The sequence below is a fragment of the Antedon mediterranea genome, chromosome 6 (assembly GCF_964355755.1).
Source record: "Antedon mediterranea chromosome 6, ecAntMedi1.1, whole genome shotgun sequence".
Classification (NCBI taxonomy): Eukaryota; Metazoa; Echinodermata; class Crinoidea; order Comatulida; family Antedonidae; genus Antedon; species Antedon mediterranea.
This window is the reverse complement of record NC_092675.1, coordinates 28,257,758-28,280,559: the sequence shown is the minus strand read 5'-3', so window position 1 is coordinate 28,280,559 and position 22,802 is coordinate 28,257,758. Positions and strand designations below refer to the sequence as shown.

Sequence of the window (22,802 nt, the reverse complement as noted above, 5' to 3'; positions counted from 1 at the left end):
TTGGGAAGTATAAATCTCATTAAGATTGTAGAATGTATTATTTTATGTACAGTACTTAGGTTAATTTTGACTAGCTTAACTAGGTATAGAAAATGAAAGAATTAACAATACTGTACAAAATACCTACAGTATATAATTTAAAATACAGTTAAAAACAAATGATATTTCATTTACAAATACTGTATATAAGTCAAAATAGAATTAATTATTTCAATTATTGAAAAAATAGTTTCTTAAACTAAAATTAGTAACTGTAATTAAAAATAATAATCTAGTTATCTTACAGTATATTTTCCAAGAAGTTGAGTAATTAAACGAAAAGAAAAAGCTTTTAAGAACAAATTGTCTTTTTGCAAGTCCTCTTTATCATAGTCTTCTCTTTTTTTTTAACAACAGTCTGCTATGCTTCTCGTCAAAAATATATCGCTGTGAAATTGAATCTAGTCAAAGCTTTCATTGCACCAATAAATACCTCACTTTAACGGTTGAACGAGAGGCAATTAGGCAATAAGAATATGCCTTTTACAGAACTCTGAATACACCATAAAATCGGCTGTACACGATTTGATTCATGGAGTCTTCGGAGTATAAATTTTGAGTAAGATTTAAAGTGTTCCATTTACGTATTCTTCACACCTCCCCAGGACTCGCTTCTCTCGTAAACTGAGCTCTTGATCTTCGGGGCGCAAGCATCAACACTTGTCAGCTAAAGAAATTACGATGCAACTTTGCACGATTCAATTATGAGATATCGAATGCTTCAATGCGGTGTAGAGTTAATAACCCACTTTTAAAGAAGCTGTTAGTCCAAAGTGGTTCTTGACAGTTATTGAGGTTTAAGACGGCTAACATTTGTCATCTAGTAGGCGACATTAATGCAAGCCCCAGGCTAGAAAATATGGTTAGATTTTCTTGATCGTTACTATAACGATGCACTAGAGTATAGCAAGCAATTATTGGAAGTAGAATAAGTTGTTTTAGGGAATTAGCTTTTCATTTAACTAATCCTGGCTCATAATGGCCACGTGTAGCACTGGATAAATTCATAATTTGTAGCTGTTTCTTTACTGCTCAACACGTCTCCCCTCTGGCAGATTTGTTCGGTAAAACGTAACACTTACAAAGATTTCATTATTTTTATGTCGGAGTATTGGATGAAATATGAGAATTTCATGTTTATCGTCACAACAAATGTTATTGATCCAGCATTTCATAGCTAGCATGAAAAATGACTTTTACTTTTGAATGTTTTCAGTTGTGTAAAAATACTAGTGACTTAAGCATTTGTTAAGACGTGGCTATGTCATAGAATAAGTTATTAAATTTATAGACACAATTTGAAATATGTTTAGAAAGAAGAATATTTTACAATATCAATCATTTTCTTGTAACTTTGTCAAATAAGCACTATATAATCAGTGAAAACAAAGACTTTAGCTTCAAACTGACTGATACAATTTATGATTAAATTTTATTTGGATATTCACTTTACAGAATGGTTTAATTGTCTAAATAGAAAGCACTATCTTTTTCTGTATTTACAGCTGAACTGAAAAATCAGAACCATCATTGTAGTATCAGTGTTGTTAATAATTATTGCTTCTTTTTTTTATTTTTTTTTAAAATAAAATACATATTGTCTAATGTTAAAGTAAATCATTTTATAAAATTTTCTGTACTACATTATTTATTTAGTCATAAATTCAAGTAGAAAATCTGCAATTATTTCAAAAATAAAAATATGTATTATCAATACTACCATATATTTAGGATTTAGAAATTTTATTTTATTATTTTCAATTCAATTCACTTTTTAAAATTTTAATTAAACCTTATTTAATTAAGGTAACCCTAAAGAGCATATGCTGACAATCAATGGGCCTCATATAAACATTATAAAAAACATATATGGAAAACGGATGAACTATGTTAAAAAAAAATATACATAAATAAATACAAAAATATAGCCTACAATACTACTATACAAAACGTTGATGTTTTTCTTTTGGAGTTAAATATTTGGTTAGAAATAGTTTACTATAAGACATGGTTTATAGCAGTGAAGGGTTAATTTAACTCTTTCCCAGGTTTGTAGATCTTATAAAAAAATGATCTTAATTTGGATGAACCCAAGACCAGTGTTATTATTAAACCCCACAAATTCAATAGCACATTATTGAGAGCTTGAGACAGAGTGCTCCATTCACAGGTGGTGTTTACCAGCAGGCCTAAAGCCAGCCAATATTTAATTACTCATTATTAGCAGTCATCCCATGTCGCCTCTCTTTAGATAAAACTAAGCTAATCAGGACAAACAATCCCACACACAATCAAAGGTTCCACCTTCCACCAATGCAGGGTCGCCAGCTGACGCTAAATAAATTATCGATTAACTGAAAATTCATTTGTTTTGTGTTCGATATTTTAGTCTATTTTACCACATCATATATTCATACTGTAATATCGGTCAATAATACTTGTCATCAAAAGATTAAAAAGCGTGATTAGAAATTAAAAATTTTTTGTTTTCTAAAAAGATGTTATCAGATTGTCTGAAGAGTAAAACCTAAAAGTAGTTTGGAAAAAGAGTCAGCCAATTCTTTCTATTGTATCTGAATTTTTTCAATATCATAGGCATACGATACAGACATCACATGTAACGCATATAAGGTGCTGTATTATGGTACCGTATTTGCAGATACAGCACTTCTTACAAAATTTCACTTATAAAAACTTACAAAAGTTTTACCAAAAACCAATTGTCCATGACAATTTCCGCTTTTGTTGCTTTAAACTATAGTTTACAGATAAACATCTTTTCTTCGATCCAATTTTTGGTAGACATAGAGGAATCCTCCATGGTCAAGGTGAATAAGTATGTTAAATTAAAATTAATTTAAAAATATATTTTTTCAGGGGGGAATATCTTTCACTGACATAAAAGTACAGTTAGATATTTTCCAATTGTTTTCTATCCCTTAAAGTTTCAACAGCTAATCAACTTTCAGGTATTATATGATACATATAACTGTCACAAATTTGAAACAAAAGATTTTATTTGAGAAACAAATGACAAACTGTCTCAATTCTTACATTATTATTAGCAGGATTATGACGAAAATGCAAGAAACGCTCTCTAAAAATGTCTGCGAATAAACCAAAAAAAGTAGCATTCTTCTCGACTTAGTCACGTATACAGAAATTCCTGTAGGTATATTATATTTAGCTTGACTGCTAGGAAGCTGTGTATGCATTTTACTAATATAAATACATTTTTAAAATTGTACAGATTATTGTTTCATTTATTTTTTTTTAAATGTATTTTATTATCGTTTTTAGGAGTTATTCTTTTTATCATTTTATACTTAGATTTTCTTCAATTAACAAATATACTACCAATTTTAAATTTATTTTTATTTTATATAATAATACTGAACTTGCAAATTAACAATTCAATAGTAATGTATCCAGTAATTTATATAATAAAAATATACTTTTTTTTTTCATTTTGTATTAAACTAATTTATATAATTTGTATTATTTCAAATGAATTACTTTAAATTAGCAATTCATAGTATAAATAATCTATCATTTTATTAAATATAACTTTAATTAATTTTGTATAATAATATTTTTATTTTTTGTATTTTGTAACTTTAAACAAAATATATTTCCTACAAGGCAATCGGATATAAAACATTAATTTTACACGGAGCAATTTCTAATTCTCTGCCATTTTATCAACTGACATTATAGATACTGTCTTTGGTTTTCAATTTTAGTCTTAATGAAAAATAAACAAATCATTTTGTGGGTTAATAAGAAAATTAAGGATTTGGTCTATTACGGGAATCATATCCGTTCGAGTTGCAAAGTATTGCCGCCTTGCCGGACATTTCTTTAATGAATTTGCGCCGTGTGTTGTGTAGCGTAATTTTAGAATATTACTTAGTTTAGTGTGTAGATCACTATCAAATGGAGTTTTAGTATAAAAAAAAATAACATTTAAACACAAATTGTTAGAATTAACCAATTATTATTTTTATTTTGGCTAGATATTTTCTTGTTTGAGTAAAAGTCAATAAAACCCTTTAAGAAATTTTTCTAAAGAAACATGCATACTGCCACATAATATTTGGAAGAATTGGTTTGAAGAAAATAGGAATCAAAATATTATAATATAGTTCAATCATCTCCTTCAAAGTTAGAGTCAAACTTTAAAAAAATATTTATTATTTCAACTGTGATTGGATAGTGAATGAATAAATGACCGAATAGCCCCAAGAGAGAAAAACAAGACAAATATCTGTTTTTGAGTATTTTCTGTTAGTATAAGTTAAGTATAGTTTTCAGAGTTCAGAACAGAACAGAAATCTTTCTTGTTAATTTTAGTATTTTAATTAGTTAAATAATCACATGTATTACTGCATTTTAAAGTTATTGTAATGCAAATAGATTCAACAATATCAATTGCATTGAAATTAAAAATTATGACGAGATACAGTTCTTCCCGCATTCCCGAGCTCCTCCAGGGAACAAACAATTATCTAATTTGTAGCAATGAAATTGAAATTCAAAACTATGATTACAGAATCTAATTACATTGACATTACTTATTAATTTCTTGATATCAATGAATTATGAAAATTGATTTGAGAGCGAAATAAAGCAAGATATATTTGTTTTCACGGTCTATTGACCATGGAACAATACAAATTTATTAAGCTAACAATCAGAGCAATCAGCTTTTCAATAGAGTAATCAGTCAAGTAGACATGGCAAATCTATGCTGTATTGTGTTTTAATGAACGAATTTGTATGCTGTTAATTAGATTTCAAAAGGCCTTATATTGATGGTTTTTTTTTTGTGAATACAGCAAACTCAACAGATGAAATAGTTAGAGAAAGTTCTCACCGGTTACATCCATGGAGTAGTTGTGGTTAGATGCACTTTAAAAGCGCTGTGTATGGACAGAGATTAAGATGACCATTGTTACCAACATTTATCTAAATCCTTTCAATTAATAATTAAATTTTTAGAGGATTTTATAGTTTATCATTTTTATATTGCAGAATTTACATTTTTGCTTGAAATTCCAAAAAAGGAAAACATGAGTGGTTTTTCAAAATAACTGCATTATGTTCAGTAATGATTGCTTTCTTGCTAATTTCTAGATTTTCTATGAATTATTATTTCTATTAAATGAAAATAGTTCTCTTTAATTAAAATAAGATACAAAGGAACATTATTTCTATATAAATTATAAGGAATAAGAATTAACTTTCTATGCCTAATGTGTTTATATACTATTAACATACTAAAATTTAATTGTTTTGTAGTAATGTAATTATCCATTTTTAATTCAGCAAGCAATAAATAACAACTTTATTTTGCCAAAGCCTGAGCAAAAGAAGCCAAAAGCTTCTGTCATTGATAAGACGTGCCACTCCAACAATAAAGCTAGAACATACAAACAAAAATAATGAAATAATAAGATATATCTAGTTTTAAAATGATTGTTTAAAATGTCTTTAAAATAATTACAAATTTCACATAAATATCAATTTCTGCCGGTAGCCCATTTCACTTGCGAATAAAGTAAGTTTTTATATAACAAAAAAGCTAGAACATACAAAGAAATAATTAAATAAAAAATAAAATATACCGGTACAGTATCTAGTTTAAAATAATTGCTGAAACTTTCACATAAAAATCAATCGCTCTAATCTGCCGGTAGCCATTCCACATGCTAAAAGTATGTTTTTATATAATAATAGTTTAACACTAACAATATTTTCTTTGTATAAAAATTCTCTTATTCAGATTTAGCTTATTCAATTTTGTTGGCCATTTTCATTATAATGTTTTAGTCATTCATTACTCCCTTATCCCTCATTTTAATACTATTACCTAGACTTGTTTGTTTGTTGAAATAAGACACTAAATGGTGAACACCTTTCCACATATTTCATAGTGATAAAAGAATATGTTTTTCTATTAGTCTCAACTGTACAATTAAAATAGGGTATAAGAAATATAGAAAGTGAACTAATAAATTGTATATCAAGAATAAAGATACAAACTTACTGATATTACTCTGAATTAACGTACTGCACTATTAAATATCACATACACAAAGGTATATACAGATATTTTTTTAATGTTAAATTTTGCAGTATATTTTGATTGGATGTGCTTCTTATTCAAGAGACATTTCAATTATGATTTTATAAACATGATTGTTTTGTAAAATTAGTAACGCTCTAGAGAATTTGATTTAAAAGATAAAAGTTTGAGTTTTTAAATGTTTTGTTCATAAAATAAATTAAAAAAACATTTGAAATTATCAATTCTTGTTACATTAATTTCATTTTAATGTAAAATATGTTAATAAAGTTATGTTTTCTTATCTTAAGTAATTGGATTTCCATTATGCTCAACACATGGTTTGTGGTTGTATATTTTCCAAAAGATAACATCTAACGCCGGTTTCCCTCAATTACTGTGGTTTTACAACTGTTGAATGGAGTTTACTATCTATGCAATCATAATCCGATACTTAGTACACTATTCCACCAATTAGAGCAAAACAATGCTGATAAATAATTATCAAAATCATGATAATCGCTGTCAACTACCGACACCTACAACGCACCATTAGTGATTACAAATTGAAATAGCCAGTCAAAATTAAATTTGTACAGAAACAAACTTGGCATTAGTGCTAACGCCTATACATCATACAGCATCTTATCATTAGTGTATCATCGATAATTCTAAAGCACTTAAAATTCACCGTAAATCAGAAATCTAAATACCAGGAGACGATTTAAAGAATGCCACGGATTAAAAGAAAAACAGTAAGCAGTGTTAATGATAATAAGTATTAGCGAAGAACTAGAACACAATATTTCTTCTTAAAGTTCCTGCAGTTGACACACACACACACAATTTCTAAGTAAAATCATTGTGATTATAAATAAATTAAATGTCTGAATTTCGGATATTATTGTCTATTGGAGAAAGGCGCTAAGTGAAAAGTAATCAAAATTTTAAAGGCTCTTGAATAGAATTTTTTATCTAATTTAACTGGATGGCTGATATTGATATAGTTTAAAGATACATAACCATTTTTATTTTTTTAAATGTGTATATACCTGTAGTACAAATTTATTATTTATATCAACATTGTTTATATATTTTTAACTGCAGTGTATTAACAAAGAATTTCTATATAAAATTGCATTGTAAGAATAGACTGAAAAATGAATAATTACTTCTGTTTAAAACAATATTAACTTTAATTCCAATTTAAATATTAACGTGTAATTGTAATAATGATATTTTTAAACAATTATGATTTTTTAGTTATTCTTAAATTTGGAATAGCAGTAGCAAAACATATGGACATTTTTTATTTTTTCATAACAATGAATATGTAAAATTTAGTTTTTCTTTCTTTAACCGACAACAGCTTCTAATATTTTTTTGTTTGTTTGTACAGGGAAAAGAAAATGTAGTTATTCATTGGATGGTCAGATGTGTTGCCTTGTGTGTGGTGTTACCGTTAGACCAGGAGAACTACAAGCTCATTTGACGCAAGAAATTGAAAGACTGAATAAAATGACAAGGTTTGTCAATATATTTATTTGCAAATTAAATGCCAAGTATATTTGCTAGTATGTTTTTTTTTATTTTTGCAATTTCCAAGTTATCCTGAAGACAATGTCAAGACACTGGAGCCTGGTTGTGGTGATTGACCAGAGCGTCCGGGCAGAGCGTCCCTGGTTACCGGTTGCTACGTTATCCAACAGCGTAGGCTTAATAGGCCTAGCTGAAAAGTTCACAAAGATCACTTTAATTTACGAGATCGACGTCTTCTATATAGCTCTTTTTGAAGAATAACAACCAGTTAAACTATATATTCGACTTGTATGGTAATAACAGCAAAATCCACAGATTTCAGTATTTTGGCATTAATGGTTCTTAACAAATTTCAAAAACCGTCTTTAGCGGAAGTGACCTAATGAGACTCATATACCAACAGACCATGCATGATTTTCAAGAAAAGCGATACATTGATGATGTTTCAAAAGCGTATTAAAATACATTATTATTTAAATACAGAATATGATATTTCGATAATTCCTAATAAAATGTATTTACATTAAGAGGATTTAATATATAAGCGAAAACATTGCATTTTCTTTGATATTTACATATTTTGAATGAAAAAAAAACTGTATCTTGGTTTTATTAACCTTAATTTTAACCTTATATATTGCTCAATTATTTAGTTTAAAATTCTCAATTATAATTTATCTAATTATATCGATATGATCATTGCTAAAAACATATGAAGTTGTACATTTATATTTGTTAGATCTGGAAGGCGATCAAGAGACAGTTCAGGTAGCAGGAAGGTAGGAAAACGTTGGAATTACTCTTGTAATCATATCACCTCTCATTCAAATGTTTCTAGATTACCGGGGATAAAGCCTCATATATTTAATGTCATCCGAGTCCGCTTCAACTATTATTTATATGTATTTCTTACCTATAATAATCACAATATAAAAACAAGTAATCTGATCTTAAATATGGTATTAACGTAATGTTGACTTTTTTAATGAAACGTCTTCAAGCTGTTTGTTGTAAAAACTAAAGAAACATATTTTACCCTTTTATCGGAATTTTGCCACAAGTGACTTGATAGTTCAACAAAGGGAACATAGAACATTTTTTATTTTTTTAATGTTTTATGATTTAATAGAAATAATTATCGATACAATTTATCAAAGATTTAATATGAAAAATTTATATTTTGACTGCCAAATTTATACAAACAGTAACAAAAATGAACACTACTTCATCTAAATAGTCCATTCTTAAAGATGTATTGTTCTGAAAAATGTTGTTTGATTATTTATATTTTTTTGTTAAATATGACATTTTCACATAATAGTTTATTGACCTTAACAAAAAATTATTTTAAAAAAAAAGTTATTTACCTAAAAAAATTTAAATCAAAAAAATAGTCTACCATCCTGCCTGCCAATGGGTTTTTGGTTGTTGTTGTTTATTTTCTCATTTTATAGGGAAAATTGTTTTCAAAAACTTAAATGGTCTATTCTAAGAGAAAGTCTTATTTTATTTCTTGTTTTTGAGAGGCAATACATCTTGACATTTTTAGTGATTTGGTCATCTCTTTTTAAACAAATGTTTTTCTCTATTTTGTTGTGATGGTAAATCTTCTAAATGTGTATATACAGTAGTCTATATCGTGCCTACTTACGAACACCTTATAAAGACGTAATTTAACTTGTTATTTCTTCAATGTATTATTATATTGATCACATTCTATTAGGGGACCAAACTGTCCCCTTAATCGCATTGTCCCTTGAATAGGAATACTGGTTAGCCATGTCATTACATTCAGTTATGTTTCATAAAAATAGCACAAAATTGTAATAAAATTATACTTTAATAAAAAATTAAACAATATTAAGAATAACCAATAATTAATATGCAAACTTTTGTGTAAAATAAAAATATTATTTAAATGCAAGTTTTAAACAATTTTAAAATAGAATATTATAAAGATATTTTATTAGTGCAGTGAGGTCTGTAATGTATACTTTTTACTGTCGCAGGGGTCACAGGGTCCGTCTTCGCGGAGAAACAAAGAAAACCCATCATCTTCGGATAATCATGAAACTAGATTTGAAACTTACCTGAAAATTAAGGCAAATCGACAATCAAGACTAAATGGTAAGAAAAATAATTATATTGTTTGTATTTTAAAATAATTACATTTATTTTATGTTATATTTATGTTATATTTTGTATATTTACTTAATGTCCTTTTGGTTTATGTCGCTAACAAACTGACAAACATCAGCACACCAAAAATAATTTTTACTTTGTGTATTCTAATGTCAATGCAGTATTTCAATTGTGAACATTAAGTTAAATTATTTTTTTATGATATGTATTTCTGTATTGTGTTGTTGAAGGCCCCTAAGATCAGTTTTGTTGGATAGGCTACCCTCATGAAACAGAGTTCAATAAAATAAAACATTTATGATTTAGCTAATAATGACTTGTGAGGGCAGCATTTGAGCAGGATAAACAGACAGACGGGATATCAATTTTAAAGACCTGTCTGTCTTAAATATCTACTTTCATAAATTAAAAAAATATGGTTATAGTTGAATTAGTAGTTAATTTGATATTGTTGGAAACATTGTCACGGTATTCAATCATTATGGATTGACGATAGGTTTGCTATCAGAGAGGACTTATTTAAAGATTAATGCTGTATACTTGTGGACTTTAAACATGATTTATCATCTACTGCTACCGATGTCATAAAATGCTTTATGTGCCTGCCTCCCAGCAAACTAGTAATCACTATTTATCTATTGATTTCATTGTATTAAATTGACTAGCCTTCTATTCAGCCGACATGTTTCAACCCATTTTATACCTTCTCTATGCAATAACACCATACAGACATCAATATTAATAAAGGATTAATTTATCATCATAATATTTATTATTTTATATTATGAATGATTTATATAGTTTTGAAAGTTTAATTAATCTGATAAATGTATACATTACATACTTTCAGTAATATGGTAGTTCATCCCTACAAATCAGATCCAGATGTCTTGTATAGTTTGCCACCTGTATTTCTGGAAACTGAAACAATCTATGGCCATTTGACTAAATGAAATAATTAATTAATTATAAATATATACAATTTGCTACATGCAACATTTAAACAATATTAAATACAACATATATGTTTTTTTATAATGTGTTTTGAGAGACAGGTTGTAAAGCGATGCCCTACTTAGGGGCTCGAAGGGGGGATGCATATGAGCGGCTAGGACGACATTGACGTCCCAACAGGGAATGCCTGAGTCTCGAAGCTGATCCCTGACAATGGCCAATGAGGGCCCGGCCCCCCTTGATTGTCAGCATATGCTGTTTAGGGTCACCCTCACTAAATATTAATAAAATAAATAAAAAATAAAACAGTAGAGAAATCACAAAATTATCAAATAGAATTTACAATTGAATATTACAGATTGATAACATTATTTTATAACTGTTTCTTTTCTGTCTCTCAATATAATCAAAGTGATGGGTTAAAATCCTAAAACACTATATTCTGTAAAAAAAGATCTAATCTGACAATAGAATACAAGGGTTTATGAATTTTTGCTGAAGTTTTTAATTTGCGAGGAAAGCAAATTCGCTGGTGTATTTGATTTATTCGTCAGCAGGTGTTAAAATGACTGTTGTCTCTAAAACCAATTAGCACTGTAAATGTGTTGAGCTAACGTCATAAGGCCAAAACAATATAGATTTAAGAAGAAGAGAACAAAAAACGTTGTATTTTAATCAACTTTGACGTGCGACTGCTACTGTCATTATTATGTTGCCATTTTCCTTGATTTTTGTAGTTCAACCGTTTTGTTTCTCTGAATTAAGTTTAATTTAAGAAAGTTAATGTCAAATTTGGAATCCAATTAGTAAGAAATTAATGCTGGTTGGTATTGAATTATAATGATTTAGGAACATACCTTTAGACTGCAATATACAATAACTACAGTAAGACTGACATTGCTATTAATTGTTTTTATATTATATTATAATCAATTTTTCAAAAATGATGTTTGGCCCTACATGGATTACCACTTTATTAGTTGATGACTAATTAAATGAAAAGAAAACTTGAATTGCTATATCACGCATTCTCGGTTAATACATTATTTGAATTTCACAGCACGTGTAGGCCGAAGTCGAAGGGGGCGCCGTAGTGATGACGGTGATCTAACTCATTGTCCTATTTGTGATGAAGTTCTTGAAGGATCCCCCGAGGAGAGAAACCATCATGCGGAGATATGTCTACGAAAGGTAATTTACTTGATCAGTTTTTAATAAGAATAATTGAAATTGAAAAATGAGGTTAATACTACTATACTAATTAAAACAACGGGCTAATCTGATGTTTGTCACTCTGCTAAGTTGTTTTTTATCTAGCAACTTTACTAGATTTTACTTTAATATCCTCGATGCCTGTCTACCTCTGATCTAATTTGACAAAAGCAAAAAATCGACAAGTGTCTCGGGAATGTTATCTAATGTTATCAAATGTAAAAATAAAGATTAACCAGATTTTGAAACTCAGGTCATTTTGTAGTTTTAATAAAGTTAATCCTTTCTGCTAAAAAAAAAAAAAATGTTTTCACTTATAAAAAGACAAAACAAACAGTTAAATTCAACAAAAAACCCATTTGCTGCCAGCCAGTTTGACTGACTATTTGTTGCTCTTTTTTCGATCCAATTTTTGTCAAAGTGAATAACTATTATGGAACATAACATCAAAATGGCACATTAAAAAAAAATGTTTAAAAAAATTCTTTTCACGAGGACAATGTATCTTTAACACAAAATTATTAATAATTTATATATAAAAACTTTAGTTGATACTTGTTTACAGATTTCTTTTTGCTGTAATATTTTTCAATAAAAATATTTTATAACCATTTTTAAAGACTGTTATATAAATTCTATAAAAACGTTTTAGTCTTCACGTAATAAAAAGAGAAGCTCTGTGACTTGCTACAATTTGTGATTTACTTAGCAATTCATAAATTTTTTAAGACTTACTGAATTGTAACTCGTTTTACGGATTCATAACGAAGTAGTCGCGTTATTTACAGCTAATGAATCTCCGTCTGACTTGCTTTACTTTTTTTGCAAATAAGCTCACAGTCGGAATTCATATTTACAACCTTACTTGCGAAAAAAGATTATTTTGCATTACCGTTGACCTTTTTTCGGTGCTCTCACCGTTCCAAGATGATCATTAGTGTATGTGAATCTTACCGTGAAGTGATTTAACTCTGTAAAAATTCCGCTTGGTTTCTGTAATATATTTGTCATGTAGTTTTAGTAGTGGTTGATTGGTTTCTTGAATCTTACTTAGCCTTTATATTGCTAAAGTTGTTGCCTTCTTAATGCAAGTGAAGGAACTTTTAAAGTATTTGATCATAAGATTTAAACAAGAACATTAGCAGTCAGCGGATGATGCAAAGTGACTGATATTTGTCATTTTTGGCACACTTTTTAAGTCGTTCCATCAAAATTGTAATTGCAGACACTTTACTGCAAATCGTCTCAAGGTAAATTTTTTTTCCCATTACTTTTTTATCATCTAAGATTGTTGTGATGAAATGTCCAAGTTGTATTGACTGGTTTTTTTTTATATAGTGTCCAAAATCTGATTTCTGTACTCTCACCCATCTTTTGTTTACAAAAAGTATAATAAACATTTTTAGTATTACAATAACATATAAAATAGTACAATGATTTTTAGTTTTAAAATATATACATAAACTCAATTTTATTTATTTTGAATGTGGACCCACAGTATCATGCTATTATTTGCTAAAAGTGTATAAATAATAAACTGATCAAAGCGATATATTCATATTTATAATAAAGCACACTAAGCTTTCATCTCCCCAAACAGCACGCATTCATATGTCCGGGACCGGGGATGGACGCCCAAATAACCACCATATTCTACCGAAAGATGTACTGGGTACTGGGTTCTTTAAAGTGCACACTAGCCAGATGTGTACACTGACATCCAGTTTAAAGTCTCTGTAACTATGCATTTTTTAATTTTATTAATTTTGCAAATTTTACTCTTTTTTTGCCAAAAAATCCTTAATTTAGGATTTTACTGTACGAATATTATATGCAGCAGTAAATTTTGACTAATAACTATTTACTTCAACATTTTTCAGCGATAGATAAATTAATAATTATAAAAATAAAGTGTTTAACTGACTTTTATGTAACAGTTAAAAATATTTTTTGAAAGTTGAGAGTTGAAAGAGCATTAGAGAGTTATTTACGAGTTTTCAGTGCTTAGTTTTTGTGCTAATGAAATGATTAAGTAAATCGCTTAGTAGCATTCTGTTTCTTGTTCTAAGATTTATTACTTATCGCCGACATTACACTAGTCAACAACAGTTGCTAATCTCGCGAAAATCTACCTGCCTACGGCAAACGATACAGGTTCCAAGTAGTGGGAATGTACGTTTTATATTACTATCGTGTTCGTAACTGAAGTACTTTAAGTTACCGCTAATTGTATAAAAAAAAACAAACGCTTCATCTCGTTGTAAACAACCTTGTCTGGCTTATTATTGAAAGCAATAATGTTGATAACATTCTTATAAAACAACCCTGAGGATGAGTACTTGTCTTTGTTTTACGTAGTGGTGTGTTTACCACTCGCAATCAGCAGGACTCGGCATATAACTGCATCGAACACAGATAACATGATCCATTAAAGACCTCCGTACTTGTTTTTCGGCCTTGTCTTAAGATCTTCCAGTAATCTCTTAGGAAGTCTTTTATCTGTAAATGGAAAAGGAAGATTTATTAAGCCAATTGCAGGCCAGTTAAATGTTTTTATAAACCATTTGAAATGTGGATATAGCCGAAGATGCTCTTTGCTCGGGGAGTGCATGTATTGAATAACTTGTTTTAGATGTTACTCTATTTTGATTTTTTACGATTATACAATTTCACTCAGAGATTACCGACATTTAAAGTACAAAGGTCTCGCAAACACATTAAAAGTCAGGAAAGAAAAGCAAATGTATATTTAAGGATGAAGTAACATTGAAAAAAACTCCAGCGGGACTCACTAGATTTTTATTATGGGACATTTTTACCACTTAGAGATAAACTGCAAAATGTGCAATTAGTATGTGGCAGTAAAACATGCGTGGGTTTGAAATAACTTCATGAACATTATTATAATCCAAACTATTTCAAGTGATGTATTTGAATAGTAACATGTAAAACTCCATATTTATATTGTGAGAACATTGTATTCATTTTTTTAACATTTCTGCCAATTGCCTTGTCTACACTATCAAACTACTTTGATAAATGAAAAGTGTGATGTTCCCAAACATGGTAGTGATATGCTCAAATATGGCAGTGATATGACCTCATCATGTCCATATGTATGAGCACATCACATTTTTTTGTCACATAAAGTTTGATAAAGTGTAGACAGAGCTTTAAAGGCAAGGAAAAACTAAACAGTTACAAATTAATTATTACAAATTTTGATCTGCAATTACAACATCTACAAGAAATTGTATATAAATGTCGCATTACATTACATATTTTATAAATCTTCTAAAAATCTTAACAAAACAACCAATAAAGGCCAATTTTTAAAAATAATTTGTATTTTTAACCTATTTGTTTAGCTGCCAAACTATGCAAAGAAATGGCAAATTATATAATAATATGTTGCATTTATTAAATGTAGTAACCTTTGTTTTGTTTTTTTTTTTTACAGCATCATATTTTACCAACAAATGAGAATATGACCGTTGACGTGGAGGGTGAAGAGTACGAAGAATATACATGGTGTGGACAGACTAGAATTAGGGCTACTACCATGCTGCAGGCTGGATTTAAAGGTAAGGAGTAGAATAAACATGGTGTGAACAGACTAGAATTAGGGCTACTACCATAATGCAGGCTGGATTTAAAGGTAAGGAGTAGAATAAACATGGTGTGGACAGACTAGAATTAGGGCTACTACCATGCTGCAGGCTGGATTTAAAGGTAAGGAGTAGAATAAACATGGTGTGGACAGACTAGAATTAGGGCTACTACCATGCTGCAGGCTGGATTTAAAGGTAAGGAGTAAATAAACATGGTGTGGACAGACTAGAATTAGGGCTACTACCATGATGCAGGCTGGATTTAAAGGTAAGGAGTAGAATATTCATGGTGTGGTCAGACTAGAATTAGGGCTACTACAAGGTAAGGAGTAAAATATACATGGTATGGACAGACTTAGAATTAGGGCTACTACCATGCTGCAGGCTGTAGTAATGTAGTATGTTCCAATTAAATTTCCATCTTTATGAAGTTCAATGATCCTCTAGAATAAATCATTGTAATTTTAAATCAATTGAAGTTTAATTAGGCCTATTCTTGGTAATAGGCCTAATATTGTATTTAATATACAGCTGCTGTTTAACAAACACAATACTGTATAATGTGTACTGGATTATAACTTATTCAAACAATTATTGTACTGTATTTAGTATTGGTATAAAGTGCAAATTGTCTAAATATTTGATAATATTATTGACAATTGGATTTGAAATTCACAGACTTAATCAATTATTTATTTTAATTTAGACCTATTTAGATTCTATGCTTCTATCCTTTAGTTATAAAATAAAATATGTAGTGTATTAATTAATCGACTATCTACACTATCAAACTTTATGTGACAACAGAATGTGATGTGCCCATATATGGACATGATGATGTCATATCACTACCATATTTGGGCACATCACATTTTTTTAAACTAATTTGATAGTGTAGACAGAGCTTAAAATATCTTTTTTTTTTCAATTTGAAAAGTTGATAAATTATGTTGATTTGTTTACTTAAATATTTCGTGGAATTCAGCAGAGACAGTGCGTCATAAGATAACTTGTAATAACAATTTTAAAATACATCCCATTCATCAAAGCATATAAAATGAATATAGCAATCATAAGCTTATTGTTACAAAGAAATACCTTCTTTAGTATGTGACTAAAACAACAGCTTGAAAACAAAATTTATAGATACATTGTTGGTAGTGACAGAATGATCTAAGCAGTTAACACATTGAGATCGTTGATTTCTAACCTGCCTTAATGAGTTAGACAAAGAACTTAATGGATCTTAACTAACGAACATCCAAAGCAATTAAAATACTCGATTTCAACATGATACAATCTCAGTGTGTCTGAAACAAATTATTTTTCTTTATAATTTTAAGTTTATTATTTAGTTTTTTATTAGATTTTTAATAGAAGTGATTAGGCATGTGATATCACATGTGATATCACACTGCTGTTTATGTATTATTGCGGTACTGCGGTATTCGTACACTGTTTTACTTTATCATTTACTTTAGATTTTTGCCTACTGTATTTTATTTGTATCTCCATTGAGATCCAGCTACTGATACTCACAAAAAATATTAAAAAAACATACAAAGATAGAATTGTTTGTATCCATAATTTTGATGATTTTGTTTTTCATTCATTTTTATAGCTATTTCAGAATTACATTTGTTGATACAAAAGTTCTATACAAATATTGATTTTTTATTAGACGTGAATTTGAATCGTACTAAAATACATGACAGAAACAAAGATTGTAATACACCAACCTTATTAGTTTTGTTTCGTCTATTTTATAAGAAAAACATTTTGCTGGTATTAGTTTTAGCAAAAAATGATTATAAAGTTACATTAAAATTTAATTGGATTGAAATATTGGAACCACAAATTGCAAAAAGAATTTGACGCCATTTCCGTACGTGAAACTAAACAAGGCTTTGATAATAGCATGCATTGTTTTCTTTGCTTCGCGTCCTATAGTTTAAGCATGGACCTATAAATATATACTAATTTATATTTATAGGTCCATGGTTTAAGCATGTGTTTGCTGTTGAACTTATTTTTAAATAAAAAAGAAAGAGATCTTGATTTTGAAAAAATACAATGAACGTCAACTGTAGGTTTTAGCAATACATACATTATGTGTACTACTTAATTCAAAGTGTTTAAATGTTTTTATGATCATGTAATTGGTTCAATAATTTGAACTATGTATATTACACAAGGGCACGTTCTCTCTTAATTTGTACAGTACTACTTGTAGTTCTCTGAAAATTATTTGCTAAATGCTCATGTATAATAAATTTTAAAATCATGCCAGAGTGGAAAAAATTGTTTTTTTAATATGCTTAGTGGATAGTCTGTAAATACTATGTCGGGACTGCTAAATCAATTTATGTTTTTATTGCGAAAGATGCAGTCCACTTTGATATAGTTATTACTGACATTGTGCCTGTTGGCAAACTATCAACACAATCTTGATTTTTATTTTTTTTAACACCTAGGGCAAATTATCATGTCATGTACAGTGCAACATTTTGTTTTTCTGTTCAATCCTGTTTTATAATATAGTTAACATTTAATTTATTGAATAAATATTATATACCATGTATTCATCTTGGTGTCAAGTTTTGCCCCCTTTTCCATATTTTTTTTCTGAAATATACTTTTACTCGAGTGGTTATTAAAATTCAAACATTGATGGCACTGTTCTTCTTTTTACGATTATAATTACCCGATAGATAAAAGATAAAATTGGTAACTAAAACGGTCTAATCATCTTCTAATTCTAGATTGAGAATCTTGCTAATGTAAGGATTACCATAACACCTACGTTGACTTAATCTGTCAAACGTCTTAATCGTCGGTAATGGATGCTCAATCCCGAAACAACTAATAATTTATGGAATGTTAATTACAATGTTACGTTATTCTTCGCCCTTTACGCCACCAATAATTCAACAATCATATTTATGAGTCTGCGAGCGTAGATCTATTAAGTTGTTTATCCATATAAAGTTACTATGTTGTATTTTTTTTTCTTTTTTTTTATTCAGACTTAATCAAATCAATCAATCAAAATAACATTTTATTTCCTTCATTCAGAAACAAACATAAATATAATTTCTTACAACTTATAAGTGAATGTTTAAAACGATTTAAAAAAACCCAATTTTTACAACATAAAAACAGATACAGTACTGCAACATCCATAACACATCCAAATATATTCAACTTTTTTTTATTTTTCCTTCCTTCGTCTGATATATATATTGACATTATGTATTAGTTTAAAATATAAATAATATATAATAAAGTTTAAAATTACTCAGAATCAAATTGATCAACTTTCAACTAGCTTTTAAGAACATTTCCTATATTTATTTTTACATTGAGTTGTGAAATGTTTGTGAAATCAATGGTATTGATATTTATATACTTCACTGTTTTTAGAGTTATTAATAACTAGTGTCTTTTACTAAAGCTCTGTCAAACTTTATGTGACAACAAATTGTAATGTGCCCATATATGGACATGGTGATGTCTTATTACTACCATATTTGGCCATATCACTACCATATATGGCCACATCACACTTTTTTGTCAGACTAGTTTGATAGTGTAGCCATAGCGTAAGACATCTGTCAGTTTCTTTATTAAATATTCCATTTTGCTGGTCATCCAAAGTGTTTTATCTTGTATTGGTTTAGACGTTAAAGTATCATTAAATTATTGCGCAATCTGTATTTCCCATAGGTACAGGTTTCCAGAGAAGAACATACACAGAAGAAGACATAGACGTGAACTTGAATGTGGACGGAGATGATACGGCTGAGTATGGACAAGCACAGTTCACAGAGGCTGACATAATACCATGCTCATCAGATGAGCCATCGGAGGAACGCCAGAGACAGGCCATCAGAGGTGCCCTCCTTACGTAAGTATCCTTCAGATGAAGTAGCTACCGCATGATGAATAAGCATAGTTGTTGCAGTGCTTTTTTTCGGAGTGCTTTCATTGTTATTTAATTTTAATTTAATAATAATTTTTGATATCACGTGCAACTTTTATATTAAATACCATGAAAGTTCATAGAACTATTATAAACGTACTCTTACAAATCAAAACATATGTTTATGACTAATTTTAATGATCTGAATAATGATACAGTTATTATTATGTATTTTATAAAATGTATAAAAATATTAAATATGCACACCACTGTTATTTATTAACAAAGTAAATTTGATAATGTTCTCTCCATCCTTCGTAGCATATGCGAAAATCTATATAAATATGGTTATGGTTTTATTTGCTCGTAAAATCAAACAATACTCCGTACCAACTGACATCCGCCTATATAACTAACATACGTCCCTGGAGTGAATTAAATTCACCAAATAAAAAAATAATGAAGAATCAGATTTTTATGTTAGTTTTACAAAATTAATTTTAAGCAGCATTGCAAAATATTATGTAGTACGTTTGATTTATTGCCTGAATATAAAAATGATTTTAATTTGTTTAGTGCGTATAAAAAATCAATGCTGTTTACAACAAAAAGAAAATATGCTATATTTATAGTCACATGTGGTGGTATTCCCACATATTTTGTAAATCTATTTAATTTTAATGCTGTATTTTATGATTATCTTTTAGAATTTTTTTCATCTAATTTTAGAGATAGAAAAGAAATTAATGAAAAAAAATATTGAAAAGAAATGAAATTTTAAATAATAAGCTATCCATTGTCATAAAAATTCTCTGATTTATAAGAATAAAGAAAATGCATTGAACTCTTTCAAAACTACCAGACATATTTTTGGGCTAAAAGCACAAAATGTCTAGTTTTCCTTAATAACTGTCTAATTTTTTAATAAAATAAAATGTCCTTGATGAATCTGGTTTATAATTCAATTTCTACTGCTGATAATTCATATTTACTTGAATTGTTGAAGAATACCATATTTAGTTGAAGAATTTAGTGTAGTTAAAGCCTGGTTTCCATTAAAATCGCTACAGCGTTTCCATTAAAATCGCTACACGCGCAGATGTCGCCGACGCAATCGGGAATTCTCCCCGATTCATCGCAGTCAAATTGGCAAAGTTCAACCATGTTCAACTTTGCCGATTTTGTCGGCGATGAATCGTAATACGCGTACCAAAGAATATTTAGCACTCGCGTACTAGATCCCCGATAAATTCTAGCGTTTCCATAGAATCGCTACGCTCTGTCGTGTAGCGATTTTATGGAAACCAGGCTTTAGAGAAAGTTAATAATTTGTAAACATTTGTTACAGGGGTGAGGCGTCTAGTTCACGGTCTCCTTCCTTGGAAAAGAGCAAGTGGGAACAACCAGGTGAGTTGTATTTTTTATTGTAACGATAATTGGTAATTAATAGATATTGGAAGTATAATAGGAAGAAGATAAAGACATAGGAAACTTAATGCTAATCAGAAAAAACAATTACTTACAGAAGTAAGTAATTTCCTTAGGAAAAGTGTGTAGCAGCTTTCCTTTAGTGGTAAGCTCTGTCTACACTATCAAACTTTATGTGATGTGCCCATATATGGACATGATGATGTCATATCACTACCATATTTAAGCATATCCCTACCATATTTGGACACATCACACATTTTTTTGTTAAATTAGTTTGATAGTGTAGACAGAGCTTAACACGTAAATACTATTAGGGTATGTTCACACGTACGGTTTGATGGCCTACGTCTTTGCATGTGAACTAAGCAGTGGCTTTGTTAACACTCTCTACTCCACATCCTTGGCATTATCTACGACAGCTACACACCCCATCTTGAGGACAACTAGCTATGTTAATGATGGTTCAAAAATATTTAAGCACATACAATATAGGGTCATAATTTACACAGTAGGTTGAGTATTGTTTGTTATCCTCTAGTTTGCCTAATAACAAAAGCCTTTCTTTTCCCTACTAAAAGTAATTGGGAAATGAAGAAAAAATATTCTTAAGCCTTACAACTATATGAAACATTCTCATGAACTTTTTCTTTCTTAATCTTGATTCCTATCCTATTGATGGTTTCAGAGATAACATTTTAAAATATATTTTTAGCACCAGAGTCTTCATCAGAAGCAGATAAGATAGTAAGAGATAGCGGTGATGGTGAAGATGGGGTCTGCAGCAGCTCTTGCATTCCTCCAAGTGCAAATACATTGATTGAATCCTTAAAATGTCAACTACAAGATATGAAAGAAAACAAGAAAGAGTCTATGAAATGTCTTATATGCATGGTAAGTTGATAACACTAGTAAAGTAAGACTTGTGGTACACCATGTGTTTCCAAACATTCTCAACTTGACTTTATTTCCTTTTTTCTTTTTTTAGACTGCAAACTTTATTTTATATAATAATAATGGTAGTGTTGCTGTTGTAATAATTGTGCATCGATTGTGTATTTAATAGCTTTACCGTCTATTTTTCTTTTTCTAGGAGGGTTACACAACGCCTCTGGTGTCTGTCCAATGTTGGCATGTCCACTGCCAAGAATGCTGGCTGCGAACCTTAGTAAGTCATGTACCTCTTTAGTATTTAGTATTTTATAAATCTGTTAGATAAAAACCAAAATTATAGATATCGAATATAAAGCTCTGTCTACACTATCACATTTAAAGTGACAACAAAATGTGATGTGCCCATATATGGACATGATCATGTCATATTACTACCATATTTGTGCATATCACACTTATTTTGTCAAACTAGTTTGATAGTGTAGACAAAACTTTAACATGTATGTGTATTTAACACCCATCTGTATCAATAACTATTGTTGTTGATACTATTTTCTTGTGTAAGTAAATATTGTATTAGTTTAATTTTTCTTTAAATTTTATTTATTTAATATGGTATATAAAAAGTTTGCATTACATTATAAAAAAATTAGTTAAAATATATAAAAATACAACTATATATTACAATACAACTTTGAAAAATACAATTACAATGTAAATTAATGATATGGGAATGATAAAATATAATACTATATATAAAAATTTAGTTATCTGCGCTTTAAATAACCTAATACATCTTTCGAGACGAGTAGGGGGTTACCCTTGTGTACTAGTACATCACAGCCACTGATCATAACTGGGCCCTCTGGGAGACCAGTTTTGAGGTCGCTCAGTATAAATAAAATATTTAAATTAAAATTTTATTCATACATTCAAACCAAAACCACACCGATTACCCTGTTCAAAACCATGTAGTAAATAATAAACTTGTTCC

General features: G+C 29.2%; 1 protein-coding gene across 4 annotated transcripts in view; it reads left to right on the top strand.

Annotated features, from left to right (window-relative positions):
• Positions 1-22,802, top strand: part of LOC140051995 (E3 ubiquitin-protein ligase RNF220-like) — a 66,873-nt gene that overhangs the window by 8,900 nt on the left and 35,171 nt on the right. For all 4 annotated transcript variants that reach the window (XM_072097360.1, XM_072097361.1, XM_072097362.1 and 1 more), the window contains exons 3-11: positions 7,506-7,632; positions 8,385-8,424; positions 9,655-9,772; positions 11,802-11,932; positions 15,414-15,537; positions 19,291-19,471; positions 20,835-20,893; positions 21,630-21,808; positions 22,008-22,082. In XM_072097360.1, the coding sequence (XP_071953461.1) occupies positions 7,506-7,632; positions 8,385-8,424; positions 9,655-9,772; positions 11,802-11,932; positions 15,414-15,537; positions 19,291-19,471; positions 20,835-20,893; positions 21,630-21,808; positions 22,008-22,082 (1,034 nt within the window). The remainder of the gene's footprint in view (positions 1-7,505; positions 7,633-8,384; positions 8,425-9,654; positions 9,773-11,801; positions 11,933-15,413; positions 15,538-19,290; positions 19,472-20,834; positions 20,894-21,629; positions 21,809-22,007; positions 22,083-22,802) is intronic.